The 20,543-nt window shown below is 47.0% G+C and overlaps 1 protein-coding gene across 1 annotated transcript in view; it reads right to left on the bottom strand.

Annotated features, from left to right (window-relative positions):
* Positions 1-17,679, bottom strand: part of CEP112 (centrosomal protein 112) — a 416,214-nt gene extending 398,535 nt beyond the window's left edge. The window contains exons 1-3 of the mRNA XM_060202613.1: positions 17,618-17,679; positions 7,700-7,824; positions 326-516 (exon numbers count right to left, since the gene is read on the bottom strand). Coding sequence (XP_060058596.1) covers positions 326-516; positions 7,700-7,805 — 297 coding nt within the window. The 5' untranslated portion in view covers positions 7,806-7,824; positions 17,618-17,679. The remainder of the gene's footprint in view (positions 1-325; positions 517-7,699; positions 7,825-17,617) is intronic.
* Positions 17,680-20,543: the final 2,864 nt, after the last annotated feature.

Below are 20,543 nucleotides of genomic sequence, written 5' to 3'. Positions count from 1 at the left end.
CACACACACACACCGCAGGAGGACAGTGGGGGCTCGAACCCAGGGCCCTGGGCATGGTAACGTGTGTGCTCAACCCATGCACTGCAGCCCGATGCCAAGCTTTTTTTTTCTTCCTCCCCCCGGCGATGAAACGCCACCTTTATTGTCGTTGATGACGGCTGTTCTTAGTACATATCAGCAAGAACTGTATTTCTGCCCGTGCGGTTTTCCTAAGCATTCTTATCTTTTGTTCTGTTTTGTTTTTCCTCTCCCCCCACCCACCCACCCCAGAGTCTCAAACTCGCACTTCTAAGGCGATGACAGGGAGCGCAGGGCACTCACTCACCATGTAGGAAGGTAAGGGCTTGAGGGTCCCCGGCTCCGGGCGGTGCGTGAAGGGGCCCTCGAGCACCCCCCGCCGGAGCATGTGCAGGAGCAGCTGCGCGTGCAGGTTGCGGTTCTTCCTGCCCCCGGTGCCCGCGCCCGTGCCCGAGGGCTCGCACAGCTTTCTGATCCACAGCGCGCACCTCTGTCGCTCTAGGAATACACAAGAGCTGTTGCAAGATTTGATCTTTTGGCATCTATTTAAAAAAAAAAAAAAAAAAAAAAAGAGACACGCTTGTCTCTGCCAAGAGCAGGGCTCACCGAACTCGTGCTCTCAAGGGTGAGGCGGCAATGTGCCCGCGGCTCGCCCACTGCGGCGCCAAGCAGTCAGGCCCCAAGGCGCACACCAAGGGGCGTCCTGTCGGCTAACAAAACTTTACCCCCCACACTCCCCACACCCCAGAAAAAAGCAGCTGGGTTTGAACTGTGGGTTATCAAGTTTACCAATCCATTATCTAGAGTTTGACTGGGGGGGGGGGGGGAGCAGCAACACAAAGGCTAAGAATTCTCTCTCTCTCTCTCTCTCTCTGTCTGTCTGTCTCTCTCTCTCACACACACACACACACACACACACACACACAATCTCTGTATTACTATCAAAACATTTCTAAGGGGAGTCGGGCTGTAGCGCGGCAGGTTAAGCGCATGTGGCACAAAGCACAAGGACCGGCATAAGTATCCCGGTTCGAACCCCCGCTCCCCACCTGCAGGGGAGTCGCTTCACAGGCGGTGAAGCAGGTCTGCAGGTGTCTGTCTTTCTCTCCTCCTCTCTGTCTTCCCCGCCTCTCTCCATTTCTCTCTGTCCTATCCAACAACGACAACAACAATAATAACTACAACAATAAAACAACAAGGGCAACAAAAGGGAATAAATAAATTAAATAAATATTAAAAAAAACATTTCTAAGATAAAGTTTTGCTGTAAAAAAAAATCTCTAAAACAGTATTAGTTGTTGTTGAAAGTCTTTACAGATGTAATTAATTATACAAACCAGTAGAGAGATAAACTCCAATCTCTTTATATGACCGCATATTTATTATAACATCACTTATCATAGCCAAAGACTGAAGACAATCTAATTGCCGACTAGCTGAGAAATGAATAGAAAGGTATGGTTTTCATACATTTGGGAATATCATTCAGCTATAAATAAATAAATAAATAAATAAGTAAATAAATTCTGCCCTTCGCAACAGAAAGGAACCCAGAGAGCATTAGGTTTAGTGAAATAAATCAAACAGAGAAAGACAAACACTACATGATGTCACACACACACACACACACACACACACACACACGTGACATATAGAGAACACAGAGAGATGAACTACTGTTCGAAGCAGCTTTTCAGACATGCAAACACTAATCTGGAGGGACATATGCTCACAGCCTCATTATTCAGAAGAGCCAGAGTGGAAGCAGCCTACATGGCCATCCAGAGGTGACTCGACAGAGAAGCTAGGGGGACGTATACTCCATGGACTACTACTCTGCAGGCAGAAAACATGACAGTGTTCTCTGGGACACAGTGGAGGGACGGAGCTGGAGGTGCTTGTGTTTAATGAACTAAGAGATGAAAGACAGCTCCCAGACGGTGTCACTCAGATGTGGAATCTAGAGAACTGATACACGTGAACTTGCAGAAACAAAACAACAACAACGGAAACAAAAGCACGCAAGTGGTTTCCAAGATCTTGTAAGAAATATGGTAGTTACCTTTGGGAGGGGAGGGACACAGAATCATGGGAGTGAGCGCCCGCCGTGGGGAACTAGGCTCTAACCTTACAATCGAGTAACCCACTAGTTATCACAAAAAAGTTTTAAATGCAGAAAAAAAAAAAACTTTTTAAGTAAGCTTTTAGACGATAAGACCAATTAGGAATCTCAAAGAAGAGGAGAGGAGGGTGTGGGAGTCAAATAAAAGGGGGCAGCTGTGCCCTGAAGGAAAGACAGGGTCAGACGTGTTTGTGGTGAATCTGATATAGGATGTACATGGTAGTTTTATTTTTCTTTCCTTTTTTTTTTTTCTTTGCCTCCAGGGTTATTGCTGGGCTCAGTGCCTGCACCATGAATCCACTGCTCCTGGAGGCCATTCTCCCCCCTTTTGTTGCCCTTGTTGTTGTAGCCTTGTTGTGGTTATTACTGTTATTGTTGATGTCATTCGTTGTTGGATAGGACAGAGAGAAATGGAGAGAGGAGGGGAAGACAGAAAAGGGGAGAGCAGACTTCCTTTACCGCCCGTGAAGCAACTCCCCTGCAGGCACTGGGAGCCGGGGACTTGAACCGGGACCCTTAAGCTGGTCCTTGCGCTTTGTGCCACATGCGCTTAACCCGCTGTGCTGCTGCCCGGCCCCCATACATAGCAGCTTTTAATGAGGCACACCTGAACCACGTACAATGTCATAGTGCAATGTTGCCTCAATCATAATAAATTTCTCTTTTTAACTATCTTTTATTTGTTTATTGGATAGAGACAGCCAGAAATCTAAAGGGTGGGGGGAGATGGAGAGAGACAGAGAGACACCTGCAGCCCTGCTTCACCACTCGCAAAGCTTTCTCCCCTGTAGGTGGGACCTGGGGCTCGAACCTGGGTCCTTGCGCACTGTAACGTGTGCGCTCAACCAGGCGCGCCACCACCGGGCCCCAATGAATCTCTTAAAAAGAAAATTTAACAAAATACATTTCTGCAAGTAATTTCTTAAGCCCTTTTAAATGTTATCTAACGTAAGTCTCAGAAGCCTTTTTTAACAGCATTCATTTTGCACGCGATGCTGAGTCTTCTTATACGTGTGATGATGCCAGTCTTCTCAGAACAGCTTTCTCATTCCTTCCACTTCAAGTGGGGGTGAGGGGAGGGGGCAGGAGGCATCAGAGCACCACCCCGCCGTCTGTGGGGCTTCTTCTGACGCTCTGTGGTGCTCCCGCCTGGCCCAGGACTGAAACCCAGGGTCTCCCCATGCTATCTCCCAGCCCCCATGTTTTATAGTAAGTCTTCAAAAATACGAGGCCAGAAAGACAGCCTGACTGTTATGCCAAACGGCTCTCATTTCTGAGGCGCCACAGCCCCAGGTGCAATCTCCCATATCACTAAAGGCCAGAAGGGAGCAGGGCACTGGGTAAAAAATAAATAAGTAAAAAATCGTCTACGTATATGTATGTGTATGTGTATGTGTATATGTAGAGGGAGGAGATGTTTAGCTTGTTTATTTAGGATTTTCTTTTAGTTAAACTGCACTTATTTACAGGCAAATTCATAAAATAATCATCTCTTTTAAAATCTAAAAATATAGAGTACAATTTAATTCATACTTCTATTGATTATATTATCTTCCCATGAAACAGAATTGCTTTTAGGTTTCATGAAAGCTACATTAACAAAAATCTTTTATCATTCTGACTTAATTTTAGGATTACCTAACACAAGGCATAAATCTATTTTAATCTCTTGGTTTCTTTTTTTTTTTTTTCATCAGAGCACTGCTCAGCTCTGGCTTATGGTGGTGCAGGGGATTGAACCTGGGACTTTGGAGCCTCAGGCATGAGAGTCTCTTTGCATCACCACGATGCTCTCTCCCCCGCCCCATCTCTCGGTTCCTAAGGGTCGTATTCTTTTACTTTTCACCTATAAAAATTGCTGGGTCCAGATCTACCACTTTCCTCACAGCAGTTTTACCATCCTAGGTAATGACAGCTAGCCTTTAAAAATGAACTACACGTGAGGTCACAGAGTGGGCTGATGAGTGAGACGGCATAACGGTTACACAGAAAGACTCATGCTCAACAGAAAGACTCATGCTCAAGGCTCTGAGGTCCCACGTTCAATCCCCAGCACCACCATAAGCTAGAGCTAAGAAATGCTCTGATGTCTGTCTCTCTCTCTCACATTCAAATAAAAGAAATAGGGAGCCAGTTGGCGGCACACCTGGTTGAGTGCACGTGTTATAAGTACACAAGGACCTGGGTTTGAGCCCCCCATCCCCACCTACAGGAGGAAGCTCTCCAAGTGGCAAAGCAGGGCTGCGGGTGTCTGTCTGTCTGTCTCTCTCGCTGCCTGTCTCCACCTCCCCTCTTGATCTCTGGCTGCAGGTGTCTGTCTGTCTGTCTCGCTGCCTGTCTCCGCCTCCCCTCTTGATCTCTGGCTGCAGGTGTCTGTCTGTCTGTCTGTCTGTCTTGCTGCCTGTCTCCGCCTCCCTCTTGATCTCTGGCTGCAGGTGTCTGTCTGTCTGTCTCGCTGCCTGTCTCCGCCTCCCCTCTTGATCTCTGGCTGCAGGTGTCTGTCTGTCTGTCTGTCTCGCTGCCTGTCTCCACCTCCCCTCTTGATCTCTGGCTGCAGGTGTCTGTCTGTCTGTCTGTCTCTCTCGCTGCCTGTCTCCGCCTCCCTCTTGATCTCTGGCTGCAGGTGTCTGTCTGTCTGTCTGTCTGTCTCGCTGCCTGTCTCCGCCTCCCTCTTGATCTCTGGCTGCAGGTGTCTGTCTGTCTGTCTCGCTGCCTGTCTCCGCCTCCCCTCTTGATCTCTGGCTGCAGGTGTCTGTCTGTCTGTCTGTCTCGCTGCCTGTCTCCGCCTCCCTCTTGATCTCTGGCTGCAGGTGTCTGTCTGTCTGTCTGTCTCTCTCGCTGCCTGTCTCCGCCTCCCTCTTGATCTCTGGCTGCAAGTGTCTCTCTGTCTGTCTGTCTGTCTCACTGCCTGTCTCCCCCCCTTGATCTCTGGCTGCAGGTGTCTGTCTATCTGTCTGTCTGTCTTGCTGCCTGTCTCCCCCTCCCTCTTGATCTCTGGCTGCAGGTGTCTGTCTGTCTGTCTGTCTGTCTCGCTGCCTGTCTCCGCCTCCCTCTTGATCTCTGGCTGCAGGTGTCTCTCTGTCTGTCTGTCTCTCTCGCTGCCTGTCTCCCCCCCTGATCTCTGGCTGCAGGTGTCTCTCTGTCTCTCTCGCTGCCTGTCTCCCCCCCTCTTGATCTCTGGCTGTCTCAATCCAATATAAATATTTAAAATTAGAAGTTAAAAAAAATTCCTATATACGCTGTAGTAAACTAAAATTTACATAACGCTGTGATGACCTAAAACCTTGTGCATCTGATTAATTAAAATCATTCAATTCTCTACTGAAAATTAAGGGAGAAACACTGATCCAAGGTAGAAGTTGACTGTAAGAAGCTGTAAGTGAAGAATGTTCATGCTCTTGATTGAGATGTTTCCAAGTGTCCGTCGTCAACTAATTAAATCAATAAGGACCAAGTGGGGGCTGGCATGCGCACACATTACAGGGACTTGGTTCAATACCCTGGCCACCACATGGGAGCTTCTGGGGGCGGGAGGGGGGGCGTTCACAAGCTAAATAGCAATGACAAAACAAGCAAGCAAACCAAAAGGAAAAGAAGTCAGCTCTGTAACACCAACAATGTTTCACTAAACAAAGATTGTAAGTAAGCTTGTCTGATGGGCCTTTAAAAAAAACCACTGTGGTAGCGCAGCGGGTTAAACGCAGGTGGTGTGAAGCGCAAGGACCGGCATAAGAATTCTGGTTTGAGCCCCCGGCTCCCCACCTGCAGGGGAGTCACTTCACAGGCGGTGAAGCAGGTCTGCAGGTGTCTGTCTTTCTTTCCCCCTGTCTTCCCCTCCTTTCTCCGTTTCTCTCTGTCCTATCCAACAACGATGACAACAACAACAGAAACAATAATAACTGCAACAATAGAACAAGGGCATCAAAAAGGAATAAATGAATTTAAAAAAATTTAAAAATCACTGCAAGAAAAGTGATATAAACACTTTTGATTAGTAATATATCTACATGACATATTTAATATGAAAGCTGTATTTAATTTATTTATTTATTTATTTATTTAAGCCCTCAAACTTATCAGTGAGACTTTGTGTCTCTGCAATAATAAGTCCACCACTCCTGACAATCAAATTTTCCTTTTTTTTTTTTTAGTAATAGAGATGGAGAAAAAAAAAAATGGGGCAGGAGAGGTGGGGGCTGCCCCACGGCTGGTGAGGCTCCCATCTGCACTTGAGGTGCTGGAACCCCCGTCCTCCCACATGATGACTTGTGCATTTTACAGACGGCGCTACCACACAGCCCTAAATAGAAAGTTTTCTGTTCAGAAAATCTAACATACACAAATCAGAGTGACTATCAGAGGAGAAGAGTGTTCAAATATCAGTCAATGCTAATTAACACCATTGTGAATGAGCTCTAAAACATAAACTACTCACTTTGAAGAGCAGAGGGGTGTCCGGGAGGCGTGGCCAAGGAGTAACAGCGACCGGATCAGACACTCCCCAAAGCAACAAACATCTACAACTATCAGACGTAACACCATTCACCAGCTACAGCTGAGACGAGCAGAAACACCACAGCCCAGGTGGGTGCTCAATGCATGGCTGGGGTGAGAAGGGGTGTGGGTCTGAAGCCAGAGAATTCGGAGTCAAGGCAACACACAGTGCTGGCGGTGAGAGAAGGGAGTCTGTGATCCTTTAATTGGTGAATTCAGGGGTGAGAGCCTACTGGGTTACAGGCAGATGCAAAAAAAAAAAAAAAAAAAAGCAGGTGCATCTGTGACCAAAACAAGTCTGTTCTGCCCTCACCAAATGTGCCCTGGGACCCCACCTCCCCAGAGCCCTACCCCACTAGGGAGAAATAGAAACAGGCTGGGGGTGTGGATCCACCTGCCAGCGCCCATGTCCAGCAGGGAAGCAATTACAGAAGCCAGATCTCCCACCTTCTGCTCCCCATAATGATCCTGGGACCATACTCCCAGCAGGGGAGAAATGATAGGGGAGAAGAATTTTCTTTATAAAGCATTTATAATTTTGTAAACCAATGTTACCTTAAAAACAAGATTATTAAAAAGACGTTGGCCCGGGGGGGGGGGGGGGGTAGGCAGGCAGTGGTACAGCCAGTAAAGCACACACATTAAAATCCACAAGGACCAAGGTTCAAGCTCCCAGCCCCCATCTGCAGGGGGAAAACTTGATGAGTGGTGGAACAAGGCTGCATGGGTCTCTCTTTCTCTCTCCCTCTCTCTCTCTCCTTTCCTTCTCAATTTCTTTCTGTCTCTATCAAAAAGAAAAGGAAAAAGAAAAAAAAAGGAATGGAGAGGTCATGGAGAGCAGTGAATTCTTTGTGCAGGCACCGATTTATACATGATTTATATCCCAGAGGGATAAAGAACAGGTAAGCTTTCAATGGAGGGGATGGGACAGGGAACTCTGGTGGTGCGAGCTGTGTGGAGCTCTATTATCTTACAAGCTTGTTAATGATTATTAAATCACTAATAAAAATCTTTTTAAAAGAAAAAAAAATATCTTAAGAACATAAATTTCAAACATGTTCTTACCTGCCCTGTGGGGTAATTTTAAAACATAGGGCTTCATATCCACCACAAAGTGATCGAATTCCGCATCCAGCTTCTCCCATTTCTCTTCCTCGCTTCCCACGTCCATAATTCAACCTGTAAAAGATCTGAAATCAAAACAGTAAGAATCTTTATGCTGAACACTACAAGATTCTGATGAAACAGATCAAAGAAACGTCATACAATCCCAAACAAAATTCCAACAGCATTCTATGTGTATATGTCTGTATTTACATATCTATCCAGACTGATTATAAAATTTACATGGGAAAGGAAACAAAAGTGAAAACAATTATCAGGGGTCTGGCAGTGGTGGACTAGTTGAGTGCACACATTATAATGTGCAAGGCTCCGAGTTCAAGCCCCCAGTCCCCACCTGCAGGAGACAGACTTCACAAGTGGTGAAGCTGGGCTGCAGGTGTCTCCCTTTCTCTCTCTTCCTTTCTATTTATTTATTTATTTATTTATTTATTTATTTATTTATTTATTTATTTATGTCCAGCTCCTGTCACATTGGAGGGAGCTCTGGCACTGTAATCTCTCTCTGCCTGTCTCTAATTAAAACAAACAAACGTTACTATACACAAGAAGACCCGTTCAAATCCCAGGTCTCCACCTGCAGGGAAAGTTTCATGAGTTGTGAAACAGGTCTGTATCTTTCTCTCTCTGTCTCCCCATGTACTTTTTAGTTTCTCTCAGTCCTAACAAGAAAAAGGAAAGAAAAAAAAAAGAAAGAAAGCAAGAAAGGAAGGAAGGAAGGAAGGAAGGAAGGAAGGAAAGGGTGGGGGTAGATGGTATAATGGTTATGCAAAAAGACTTTCATGCCTGAGGCTCCAAAGTTCTAGGTTCAATCCCCCACACCACCATACAAAGGGACTTTTCAAAGTTAACCCAATCACCAAATAATGTGATGATAACAATAACTATCCATTGTCTTCTTGAACCCTAAGACAGCAGGAACCTCACATTTCCACTACAGAGCCTATATTTCCCCAGTCATGGAAACTTAGGGTGGGGCCCACTTTCCTGCATGCTTCTCTCAATCCAAATCAAATAATATTGCATCCGCGGATCACAACCTAATCAACTCAACGAGTGCCACCCCAACATGCTTCACTTAAGACTGTGACCAGAGACGCCAGGTGTGGAATGACAACCCTTCAGCTTCATCATTCGGGTGAGACCTTTCCTTTCATAGTATTCTCTAATTCCATCCCAGGTGGTCCACTCCCCAATAAAGTCCCCAACCCTAGATATTGTCCAGGTCCCCTGAGATAGAGCATAAGTTCACCTGTGCCCATAAGCTAGGGAAAAATATATACCTGAAAGCTGAAGTACACAAGAGCATGCAGGGAATACCCCCCAACACTTCATCTGCACTACTCCAGCCTTTAGGTCCATGGTTATTCAACAATTTGTTTGGCTTTGTATGTTAACTCTCTTTTCAGCCACCAGGTTCCAGATGCCAGCACGATGCAGACCAGACTTCCCTGGACTGAAGACCCCACCAATGTGTGCTGGAACTCCACTTCCCCAGAGCCCCACCCTACTAGGGAAAGAGAGAGGCAGACTGGGAGTATGGATCAACCAGTCAACGCCCATGTTCAGCGGGGAAGCAATTACAGAAGCCAGACCTTCCACCTTCTGCATCCCACAATGACCCTGGGTCCATGCTCCCAGAGGGATAGAGAATGGGAAAGCTATCAGGGGAGGGGATGGGATATGGAGATCGGGTGGTGGGAATTGTGTGGAACTATATCCCTCTTATCCAATGGATTTGTTAATGTCTCCTTTCTTAAATAAAAAAATAATAATAATAAAGTGAAAATAAATAAAATAGAAAGGAAAAAATGGTTGCTGGGAGTTCTGGATTCTTAGTACAGGCACCAAGCTCCAGTGATAACCCTGGTGGCAATTAAGAAAAAAATCGCTCTCTCCCTTTCTATCTCCCCTTACCTCTCAATTTCTCTCTGTCACTACCCAGAATTAAAAAAAAATAATAATCAAAATTGAAATTTTGTTTTAATTTGAAAAAACCCTCTACAGGTGTTACTGGCCAAAGAAAAAAACATGCAGATGACTGGAACATGTTGGTGAGGGACCAGAAGTTAACAAACTATAGATAATTGATTTTTGACAAAGTTACAACTTCTGGAAGTTTTACAACAAATTGTGTTAACAATAGAACATCAATATTAAAAAAATCAACATAAGCATCACACTGTATATAAAGAATTAAATCCAAATAAATGACAGAACTAATGAAAAATGTAAAGCTTTGAAATTCTTAAAAGAAAAATCTTCACAACTTTCAGTGAAGCAAAGAAGAAGTCACAATTCATTATAGGAAAGAGACCTTGGACTTCACCACACTACAATTCCACAAAGAATCTGTCAAGTTACTGAGAAGATATGCCACAGACTGGAGAAAATCTTTATAATTGATGTCTCCTAAACCTCTTAAAAATTCAGCCATGGGGGTCGGGCGGTGGTGCACCTATGTAAGTACACACACCACCATGCGAAAGGGAGGGTGTTCAAGCCCCCGCTCCCCACCTGTCACAAGTAGTGAAGCAGGTCTGCAGGTGTCTTTTTCTCTCCCTCTCTGTATCCCTCCCCTCCTGTCCAGAGAGAGAGAGAGAGAATAGGTGAGAGAGAGAGAGAGGGAGAGAGAGAGAGAGAAAAAAAAAAAGTGGCAAATGGGATCCCAGCAGTAAGCCCCAGCAATAACCCTGGTGGCAAGTCAAAAAAAAAAAAAAAAAAAACGCAGGTAGCGCAAAGCAAAGGATCCCGGTTCCAGCCCCCAGCTCCCCACCTGCAGGAGAATTCCTTCACAGGAGATGAGGCAGGTCTGCAGGTGTCTGTCTTTCTCTCCCCCTCTGTCTTCCCCTCCTCTTGCCATTTCTCTCTGTCCTATGCAACAAAGACATCAATAACAACAACAATAATGGGAGTCCAGCAGTAGCGCAGTGGGTTAAGCGCAGGTGGTGCAAAGTGCAAGGACCAGCATAAGGATCCTGGTTTGAGCCCCCGGCTCCCCACCTGCAGGGGAGTCGCTTCACAGGCGGTGAAGCAGGTCTGCAGGTGTCTGTTTTTCTCTCCCCCCTCTGCCTTCCCCTCCTCTCTCCATTACTCTCTGTCCTATCCAACAACAACGACATCAATAACAACAACAATAATAACTACAACAATAAAACAACAAGGACAACAAAAGGGAATAAATAAATATTTTTTAAAAATTTTTAAAAACAACAATAATAACTACAACAACAATAAAACAAGGGCAACAAAAAGGAAAATAAATATATATAAAAAAACAACCATAAGAAAACAAACCAATAAAAATAATCAGCAGAGAAGCTGGTTATTTACTCTAGATGATACACAGAAGACATGTAACCACATACAAAGATGTTGTGCATGACTCATCAAGAAAAATACACAATAAAAACCACATGACAGCTAAAGAGAAGTGTAAATGTCACCAGATGTTGGTGAAGACAGGAAGTGAGAGCTCTCAAGCACTGCTGGGAGAAAGCAAAGTGATGCCATCACTCTAAGTACAGGTTAGCGCACCCCCACCTCTCTCCCTCTCTCTCCCTCTCTCTCCCTCTCTCCCTCTCTCCCTCTCTGTCTACATACATATATTTTTGGAGAGAGGCAGGGAGACATCAAGAGGGGAGGGAGAGAGACAGAGAAGCCCCCGCAGCCCTGCTTCACCACTCGTGAAGCTTCCCGCTTGTGCGCTGTGATGTGTGCGCTCAAGCAGGTGTGCGGCTGCCTGCTTGGTGGCTTCCCGACCGGCTACAGACGTGCTCCCTTTGGGGCCAAGCACGCCCCCAGGTACTCATCCAGGTAAAATAAATACGCTATCTCCAAGCACCTCTTCTTGTCCTCTTCATCAAACATTAACAACCTTCATCTAGGAAATGAGCAGACTGTGATGCGGTCACAGGAAGAAACCGTCCTCACCACCAGGAAGGAAAGAGTTAGTGACCCAGCCAACATGGGAAGCAGAGAAACAAGTCACTCTCAAAGACTACCTAGTGGGACATCCTTTCTGTTAAGTAACTAGTGAATTAAAGGGCACCTAGTAGAAGCTGGGAAATAAACGCTAACATTATAAGAACTAAGGAGCCACTTTAACATGATCGATCCTTGTTGTTGTTTTAAATGTTTCTGTCCTGAGTATTAAACAGGTCCTCTAAAACAGAAATACTACATGCCCTGAATTCCTTTGACCAAGACAGATCATTCTACCTTCTGCAATGCAGTGGAAGAATTTTGTTTTCAAATTCAAAACTTGGTGAAAGTACGTTTTACTTAAATGCATCTTCTGAGTGGTGAACTGAGTTGGTTTTGTTTTGTATTACTGCAGTGACTAGCTGTGTTCCTACATAACTGTTTGAACTGTGTGCTTGTTAACAGAAGGCGGTGAACTCCTGCTGGACATTGGACACACATGGATTAGCAAGCTAATGAGAAGTCCACAGCCAGAATGCTAAGCCCAGCCGTGGGCTTGAAGTACACTCCCAAACTGTGACCCGTGTGTCCTGTCCATGTCCTGAGACTTGTGTCTGGGGACACCCACAACTGGAGCGGGAATGAGACCCGAGGATCACTAATTCCCAACAAACCCCCTGACAAACGGGGGAGCTGTGAGTGCTCAGCTCCAGAGGGAACTAAAACTCACCCGCTGTCAGGGAGTAGAGCAGAGAGCTCAGATTAAATAAACTTCGGAAATCCCTAGCTCTTGGATCCCCGTCAGATCGTTCACCTGGCCATTTACAGGTACGTGAACAGCTAACAGAACAGTGCTCTGAAAAGCTGAAAGGCGGTCTCACTCGCTGGGAGCACACCTCAGTACAGGAGCACATGCAGGTGGTGCTCAAGGCCCGTGAAGAGTCCTGGCGATAGATAGCTCAGCGTGGCAGTGCAGGGAAGGAGCACAGAAGCCACAGGCCAGACATCCGGGACTGCCGTAGGCCATGGATGAGCAGTTCCCTGCTTGCTCTCTCTCGCCCCCACGCCCATCTCATTCTCTCTCATAATAAGTAAATTTAAAAAAAAAAGGGAGTGTGAGAGTTGTAGAAGCTAAAACTGCTTCTTTATATGCATATCTATTTTCCAACAAAATTAACAAATGAAAAAAAAGATCATCATTCCAAACCTTCAAGGAATTCTTGTTACAGAAATCACATCTTACAGATTGCATTCTAATCGGCTCCAGTGAGTGAGAGCTCTATCGCTACTTATTAGACTGCAGGCTTAAGGAACTGGAAAGAAAAATAACTTTCAGGGTAAAGTACTTCTAGCGCACCTATCAGTCACATGAGTTACTTCCTAAATAGGCTAGCTGTTGCTTGTACTGACACTCTATATTTGGAGTCTTTCATTACCCCACTGGCATTGTCTTTTTACAAAACTATTTCTGTATAGGCAACTAAAAAATAGGTTAAGACCTTCTCAAGGTGCTTAGCTGGCACAGAAATCCAGGAAGTCTAAGCAAGTTGCAAATATTAAAAGGTCTTCAAACAAATCTGGTTCACAACCAGTTTGCTGTTCATACATCCAGCCCACTGGCAAACGCCATAAACATCTTTCTGCAGGCTGCCTAAAATCAATTCTGCTCAATGCAGCCTTATCTAACTTAACCACACTGGGTCAATTAAGAACTTTTAGAGGGCCAGGCGGTAGTGCAGCGGGGTTAAGCTCACGTGGTGCAAAGCACAAGGACCTGTTGCAAGCATCCCCGTTCGAGCCCCCGGGCTCCCCACCTGCAGTGGAGGGACACTTGACAGGCGGTGAAGCAGGTCTGCAGGTGTCTGTCTTTCTCTCCCCCTCTGTCTTCCCCTCCTCTCTCCGTTTCTCTCTGTCCTATCCAACAACGACAATGACAACAATGGAAAAATGGCCTCCAGGAGCAGTGGATTCATAGAGCAGGCACTGAGCCCCAGCGATAACCCTGGAAGAAAGAAAGGAAGGAATGAAAGAAGGAAGGAAGGAAGGAAGGAAGGAAGGAAGGGAGGGAGGGAAAGGAAAGGAGAAGGAACTTTTAAAACGTGTCCTGACGTAATCAGAATGTCTTACAGGTACGTGTTCCCCATGACTTGGGCCTCTGGTGTGTTCACTGATGGAGGCTTTCTGCCGTGCAGGGAGCATGCTGCGTGTGCTTGTCCCTGTCAGCCACCCTGATGATGACGGTGGGATTTCCTGCTCCTGCTTTTCACACCAAGGGCGGCAGGGTGCCAACACTGGGTACACATGATCCGGCGCCCCCACCTACAGGCTGAGCAAATACCACAGAGAAACTCACGTCTTTGCACTCGCCTCTTATTTTGCTCATATCACTATGAGTGTTAATTTATTTTACTTCAGTGAGACGGGGAGATGGGGAGAGAGAGAGAAATGGAGAGAGAGACTGACTGAGACTAGAGCACTGCTCAGCTCTGGCCTCTGGTGGTGCTGGGAGATTGAACCTGGGACCTTGGAGCCTCAGGCAGGAGAGTCGTTTGCAGAACCATGTTGCTATCTCCCCAGCCCTATTTGGCTCCCATTTAAGTATTAAGAAGTGATAATAAATGCCTGCCCAAACAAAAATAAAACTTGTCCCCGTTGACTTACATGTTCTCTTTCACAGTTACATAGAATAATCACGGAGGAGGTCAGAGGCACTCCACCTTGGACACCCTCCTCTATGTCAGGTCTGACCTCAGCCTCCCCCGCATTAACAAAAAGTTTCACCCTGAACCCAACCAATCAGAGACGAGCAAGAAAGTCCCCGAATATTGAGAAAGGAGGACAGCCCTTTGACCCGACACCGACTTGTTCCTTGTTCCACGTAAACATCCCCACCTGTCCCCACCCTGTGCGGACTATAAGCAGCCGGGATGAGAAATGTTCCGGGTCGCAAGGCTCCCCCTGCGTGGAGGCTCTGGGGACCCCAGCTTCAGTTTGCTAGGAAAGGCTCTTGTACTTGGCTTGTGACTCCGGACTTCCTGGTGTGTGATCGGGACCCGAACCTCCGAGTGGAACACTTACTTCCTAGCTCAAAACTCAGCAGGTTCTGCCCAAGTTGCCTGGGACAGTTGTTACAGCCCGTGGGGCCGGGTGGTGGCATGCCTGGTTAAGCAGGCATAATACCAAGCGTAAGTACCTGGATTTGCGCTTCCAAACCCCACTGGCATGTGGTGAAGCAAGGATGCAGGTGTCTGTCTCTCTCCCTCTCTAGCATCCCCTTCCCTCTCAGTTTCAAATAAATAGAATTTAAAAAAAAACTTTTAATTTTAATTTTTAAACTAAAATAAAATATAAATTAGAAGGGGAAAAATGGCCACTGGGAGGGGTGGACTTATAGTGCCAGCACTGAGCCCCAGGGATAACTCTGGAGGCAAAAAAAAAAAAAAAAGTAAATAACATTTGGTCCTGTCAGTATCTATGATACTGTGACTTCCAGATACCCCTAAGGGCACAAAGCACAGTGAGGTCAAGTATATCACTGTAATGATAACCATTTGATTTTCATAGAAAAACTAACCACCAACTAATCTGGTTATAATCATTAACTATTGCCCTTTTTAAAACCTAAGACGACAAGAAACCCTTCCCATTCTCTTTAAAATCCTCCTCTCGCCTAGTCCTAGAACCTCTAGGACTATGCCCATATTTCTGGATGCCTCCTCTGATTTCTTACTGTCCTACTACCTCTGTTGACCTCAGTCAAATCAATGCTCCTAGTGCTACCATCCCATGTTACACTGCTACTGACTTCTTACTGCGGCCTGTTAGCCAGAGATACCGAGCCTAAGATGTCAACCACCCAACTCCTCAAACCTGGTGAGGTCTTTCTTAACACGTGGACCACCTAGTTCCACTTAAGATGGCACATTACCTAAAATAAGTTACTGATACTAGATGTGGGCTAGGGCCCAGAGTACTGGGCATAGGTGTACAAGTATTTATAATAAAGGAGTAATGATATAACTCCAAGCAAAAGTGTTTAACGGTGTTCCATGATTAGACTCAGATCTAATAATCCTGTGATCCTAGCAGAAGGGCCCAAGGAGTCATAAATTCTCTAAATCAATCAGACTTAGAGAAAATTAGTTTGGCAACCTAGCAGAAACGTCAAAAAAAGACAAATCCCAAAAACCTAATTCTGGTTGGGAACAACAAATGACACTCACCACTTAAACAACCTGGAGAAAGTCTAAGGTTGTCAGATAAAGAGAGAACTACAAAAGTTGGGTAAGAACAACAGACTGGCTCAACTCAAAATGGCCATTTTGGTCAATACCAGACAACCCCATTATCTGGGGCCCTAGTCAGGGAACCTTTGGATTCCCACCCAGATAATAGGAGTCTAGACCTCTCATCGATCCGTCTCTCTACCATCCCTGGTCACTTCCATCAGGAACATCAGCATAAGCCTTCTTGTGGGCCTCTCCGGGACCGTGCCCTCACTGCAGAATAGCAACTGTAGAGATGGCCCCGCTCTCCAAAGAGAGGCTGGTCAGCCTAGTCTGCCCCTGGAGGAAGACGGGTCCTGACATGAGAGCAGCCTAGAATGTTCCCAGCTGTGACCTGGGACGGAGAGGGTCACACAGGCTCCTGGGTCAGGTGGATGGGGTAAACAGTTCATTTTATTCAGAGATTTTCTTCAGGATTGGGAGCTACTCTCTGCCCTAATCCAACTTCATAGCCCTTTTCTCAAGTCTGACACTATCTTCTCAGACAACATCTTTGTCCAACTCCATGTCAGCTATCAAACTCCAGCAAAAGCTACCATAGTCGTGGGCCCCTAGGAACACGCCTAAAATGGACTTCCTGGCTTCTTTCGACTCTATGAGCCCTATTTTCATCTGTTCTGTTACTCTTTGGTTCCTGTTCATTAACCATTTTGTCCCGAATTATGTCTTTCAGCCACCAAGTTGCAGATGCTACCATGATTCTGTCCTGACTTCCCTGAGCAGACGACCTCACCAATATATCCTGGAACTTCACCTCCCCAGAACCCTTGCCCCACAAGGGGAACAGAGACAGGCTGGGGGATGGATCCACCTGCCAACACCCATGTCCAGCGGAGAAGCAATTCTAGAAGCCAGACCTCCCCATAAAGAATTTAGATCCACACTCCCAGTGGGGGTGAAATGTTAGGGGAAGATAGCCAGAAAGCTCTGACCTCCAACTCCATCCGGAAGCGGAGAGAAAAGAGGGAAAAAGGAGAGAGATTTGGCTGTAGCAATAGATGTGTGTGTGTGTGTGTGTGTGTGTGTGTGTGTGTGTGTGTGTGTGTGTGTGTGTGTGTGTGTGACTTGGAAAAGAAGAGACGATGGGACCATGGGGAGGGCAAATCTAAACAAACAGAGCCAGACAGTTGTAAAATAATAGCGAACGCATTGTCTGCAGCCTTAAGAGAACCGCCATCGCTTGCATTGGAGGGATCAGGGAAAGGGCACTCTGGCGGTGGCAATGCTGCGGAGCTGAACCCCTGCTCCCTTGCAGTTTTGTAAATCAATAATGCAGTCACTCATACACTTTAAATTAAACTGAAACAAAGCGGCCAGCCCCCTGGGAAGCCCTCGGTGCAGAGTCCCCGGCCCAGTTCCGGGAGGCAAGTGTCCACACTCGGGTGTCCGGAGGCTCTGCGGCCTCCCCGGGACCGGGACCCCAGGCCCAGGCCGCCCCGGGCCGCGTCTACACCCGCGGTCACCTCCGGGTGGGCGGGCTCCCCCCGCAGCCAGGAGACCCCGGCCCCGGGGCGCCCCCACACCCACCCCCAGGCCCAGAGGACGCCCGGGGCCCGCAGGCGCCCCCACCCCAGCCCCCGCCCCGCCCCGCCAAATTCCACTCCAGAACCCGGCCGTGGCCTCCGGGGCTGAGTCCAAAGAGAAGCACAACCTGCCGGCCCGCGAGCACGCTTTCCAATTGGCCGCCTTCCCCGTCGCCGCCGCCGACCAACGGTTTCAAATCCGTGTCCGCGGGCGGGCCGGGGGCGGGGACTTCCGCGCTCCCCCCGCCCGGCTCCCCCGCATCCCCCGGGCCGCGGCCGGCGCGCTGCGCTGTCGCCATGGCGACGCTGACCCCCCCCCCCCCCCGGCCCTCTCCTCCACCGCGGGAGTCGTTGCCATGGCGACGTGCGGCCGGCCACACAGCATCCTGCCGGCCCGCTCAGCCCAGCCCTGATGGGGCGGGTTCTAGGCCGGGCGAACTGATTGGAAGTCCACTGTACTTGTATTTCTCTGACCAAAAAGGGTGGGAGCCTCAGCAAGAAATAGACCCGTAAAGGAAGTCCTGCTAGGAAAAAGATAGCACGATGGTTATGCAAAGAGACTCTTATGCTTGAGGCTCCAAAGCCCCGGGGTTCAATGCCCCGCACCACCGTAGGTCAGAGCTGAGAAGTGCTCCGGGGTTAGGGGGGGAATAAAAAATCTGATTACATCTGGCAGAGTAGCCAGACAGAGATGGAGACTCTGCCATCCCAGGGCTTCCTGCCATGGACAGAAACCTTTTGGGTGGGTATGTGAGGAAAGGTGCAGGACAAGGAAAATGGGCTGAGGGCGGGGGAGACAGCATAATGGTTATGCAAACTCTCATGCCTGAGGCTCCTAAACCCCAGGTTCAATCCCCTGTACCACCATAAGCCAGAGCTGAGCAGTGCCATGGGGACAAAAAAAAAAAAAAATCTGATTACATCTGGCAGAGTAGCCAGACAGATAGAGACTCTGCTATCCCAGGGCTTCCTGCCAACGACAGAACCCTTTTGGGTGGGTATGTGAGGAAAGGTACAGGACAAAGAAAATGGGCTGGATGGAAAGCTATTCGCCAAGAAGGTTGCGGCCATGGCCATGGTTAGACAGAGATGAGTGACTGTCAAGATGTGGGAGTTTATGGGGCCAGGTGGTGGCTCACCCGCTGAAAGGCATGTATTTTCATGCATAAGAACCCAGGCCCAAGCTGCCGGTCCCCACCCGCAGGGAGCAAGTTTCAGAAGTGGTGAAGCAGGGCTGCAGGTGTCTGCCTGGCTCTCTCTCGCTCCCCACCCCATCTCTCAATTTCCAAAAAAAAAAAAAGACATAATTCTTTAAAAAATGAAAAGAAGGAGAAAAAGAAAGACGTAGTCTACTGCCTGCTTCTTATCTCAAATCCCAGAAGGAATAACGTAGGAGTAAGTAATAGATAATAAAGAGAGGGGGCCAGGCCGTTGAGCACACATGTAACCAAGCACAAGGATCAGGGGTTGAGCCCAGCTGCCCCCTCCAGGGAAGAAGCTTGATAAGTGGTGAAGCAAAGTTTCAGGTGTCTCTCTGTCTTCCTCTCCCTCTTTCTTTCTTTTTTGTTTCTTTTCTCTTTTTTTTAATTTCTCTATTCATTCCCTTTTGTTGCCCTTTTTTATTGTTGTAGTTATTATTTTGTCATCGTTGTTGGGATAGGACAGAGAGAAATGGAGAGAGGAGGGGAAGACAGAGAGGGGGAGAGAAAGATACACACCTGCAGATCTGCTTCACCGATTGTGAAGCGACTCCCCTGCAGGTGGGGAGCCGGGGGTTTGAACCGGGATCCTTAGGCCGGTTCTTGTGCTTTGTGACACCTGCACTTAACCTGCTGCACTACTGCCCGACTCCCTTTCTCCCTCTTTCTATCTATCTACCCTCCCTCTTAATTTCTCTCTGTTCTGTCAAATAAAGTTTAAACTTGTTTTTTAAGTAACATAATTCTTAGAAGAAAATAAAAAGATATAGGAACTTGTTCCCTGACACTACCTCAAATCCCAAAAGGAATAAAGTTGGAAGTAGTAGTTAAAAATTGAGAGAGGGAGGGGAGGTAGAGAGAGAGGAGACAGGGAGATACCTGCAGACCGGCCTCACTGCTTGTGAAGTAGTTAAAAATAAATGGGGGGGGGGCAGGTGAGCACCTCTGGTTGAGTACACAGGTAACCAAGCCCAAGGATTGGTGTTTGAGCCCCCTGTTTCCCACCTCCAGGGGAGAAACTTCACAAGTGGTAAACTAGGTCTGCAGATCTCTCTCTCTCTCTCTCTCTCTCTTTCTCTCTCTCTCTCTCTCTGTTTTTTTAATCTTTATTTGTTTATCGGATAGAGATAGCCAGAAATTGAGATGGAAGGGGGTGATGGAGAGGGAAAGAGACAGACATTTCTTTCAAATGGATCTAAATCTGTTTAATTCTTTCTTTTGGGAAGGAACTGGTGTCTTGTGTATGTGCAAAATTTCATCACCTTAGGTCTCTCTTTCAAAGAGAGAGAGAGAGGGACAGGCAGAGACCAGAGACAGACACCAGAGCAGCCCTCCATTGCCAAGGCACCTCCCAGATGGTGCCACGGCTCAAGTTCATGGCAAAGCAGCCATTTAAGCTGGTGAGCTGTATCTCTCACCTGCCTTTTTTTTTTTTCCTACTTCCCTCCACTTCATCTTTGGATTTTCTGCTCATGCTCACTTAGACATCATTTATCCAGTTCATTCCATGGCCTTCCAGTAATTCTGAACCTGTTCACCAAATAGTGAAACGTACACTGGAAGAATGAATGGGCTTTGCATCTCCGATAGCTCAGTATAAATGATCTGTATTACTGACCCTTCCTTAGCTAGAAACATGGTCAAGCATGTTTTTGCAAAAAGAAAAGATTCTTTAAAGCATCTCAAGCTTCTCCTTTCCATAAGGTGATGTGATTTTGGTCACTCAAACAATGAAGAACTGTTGGTATTTATTTACAGTGGAGCAGGTTTGAAAAGGCAGCTTGGAAAGAACAAGGCTCTGTCTGGAAGCTTGAAAGTAGTTACCAATGAATGAATTTATTTTATTTTATTTTTT

This window comes from Erinaceus europaeus, chromosome 12 (assembly GCF_950295315.1).
Source record: "Erinaceus europaeus chromosome 12, mEriEur2.1, whole genome shotgun sequence".
Taxonomy (NCBI): Eukaryota; Metazoa; Chordata; class Mammalia; order Eulipotyphla; family Erinaceidae; genus Erinaceus; species Erinaceus europaeus.
The sequence above is the reverse complement of the archived record's forward strand: the minus strand, read 5'-3'. Positions and strand labels throughout refer to the sequence as shown.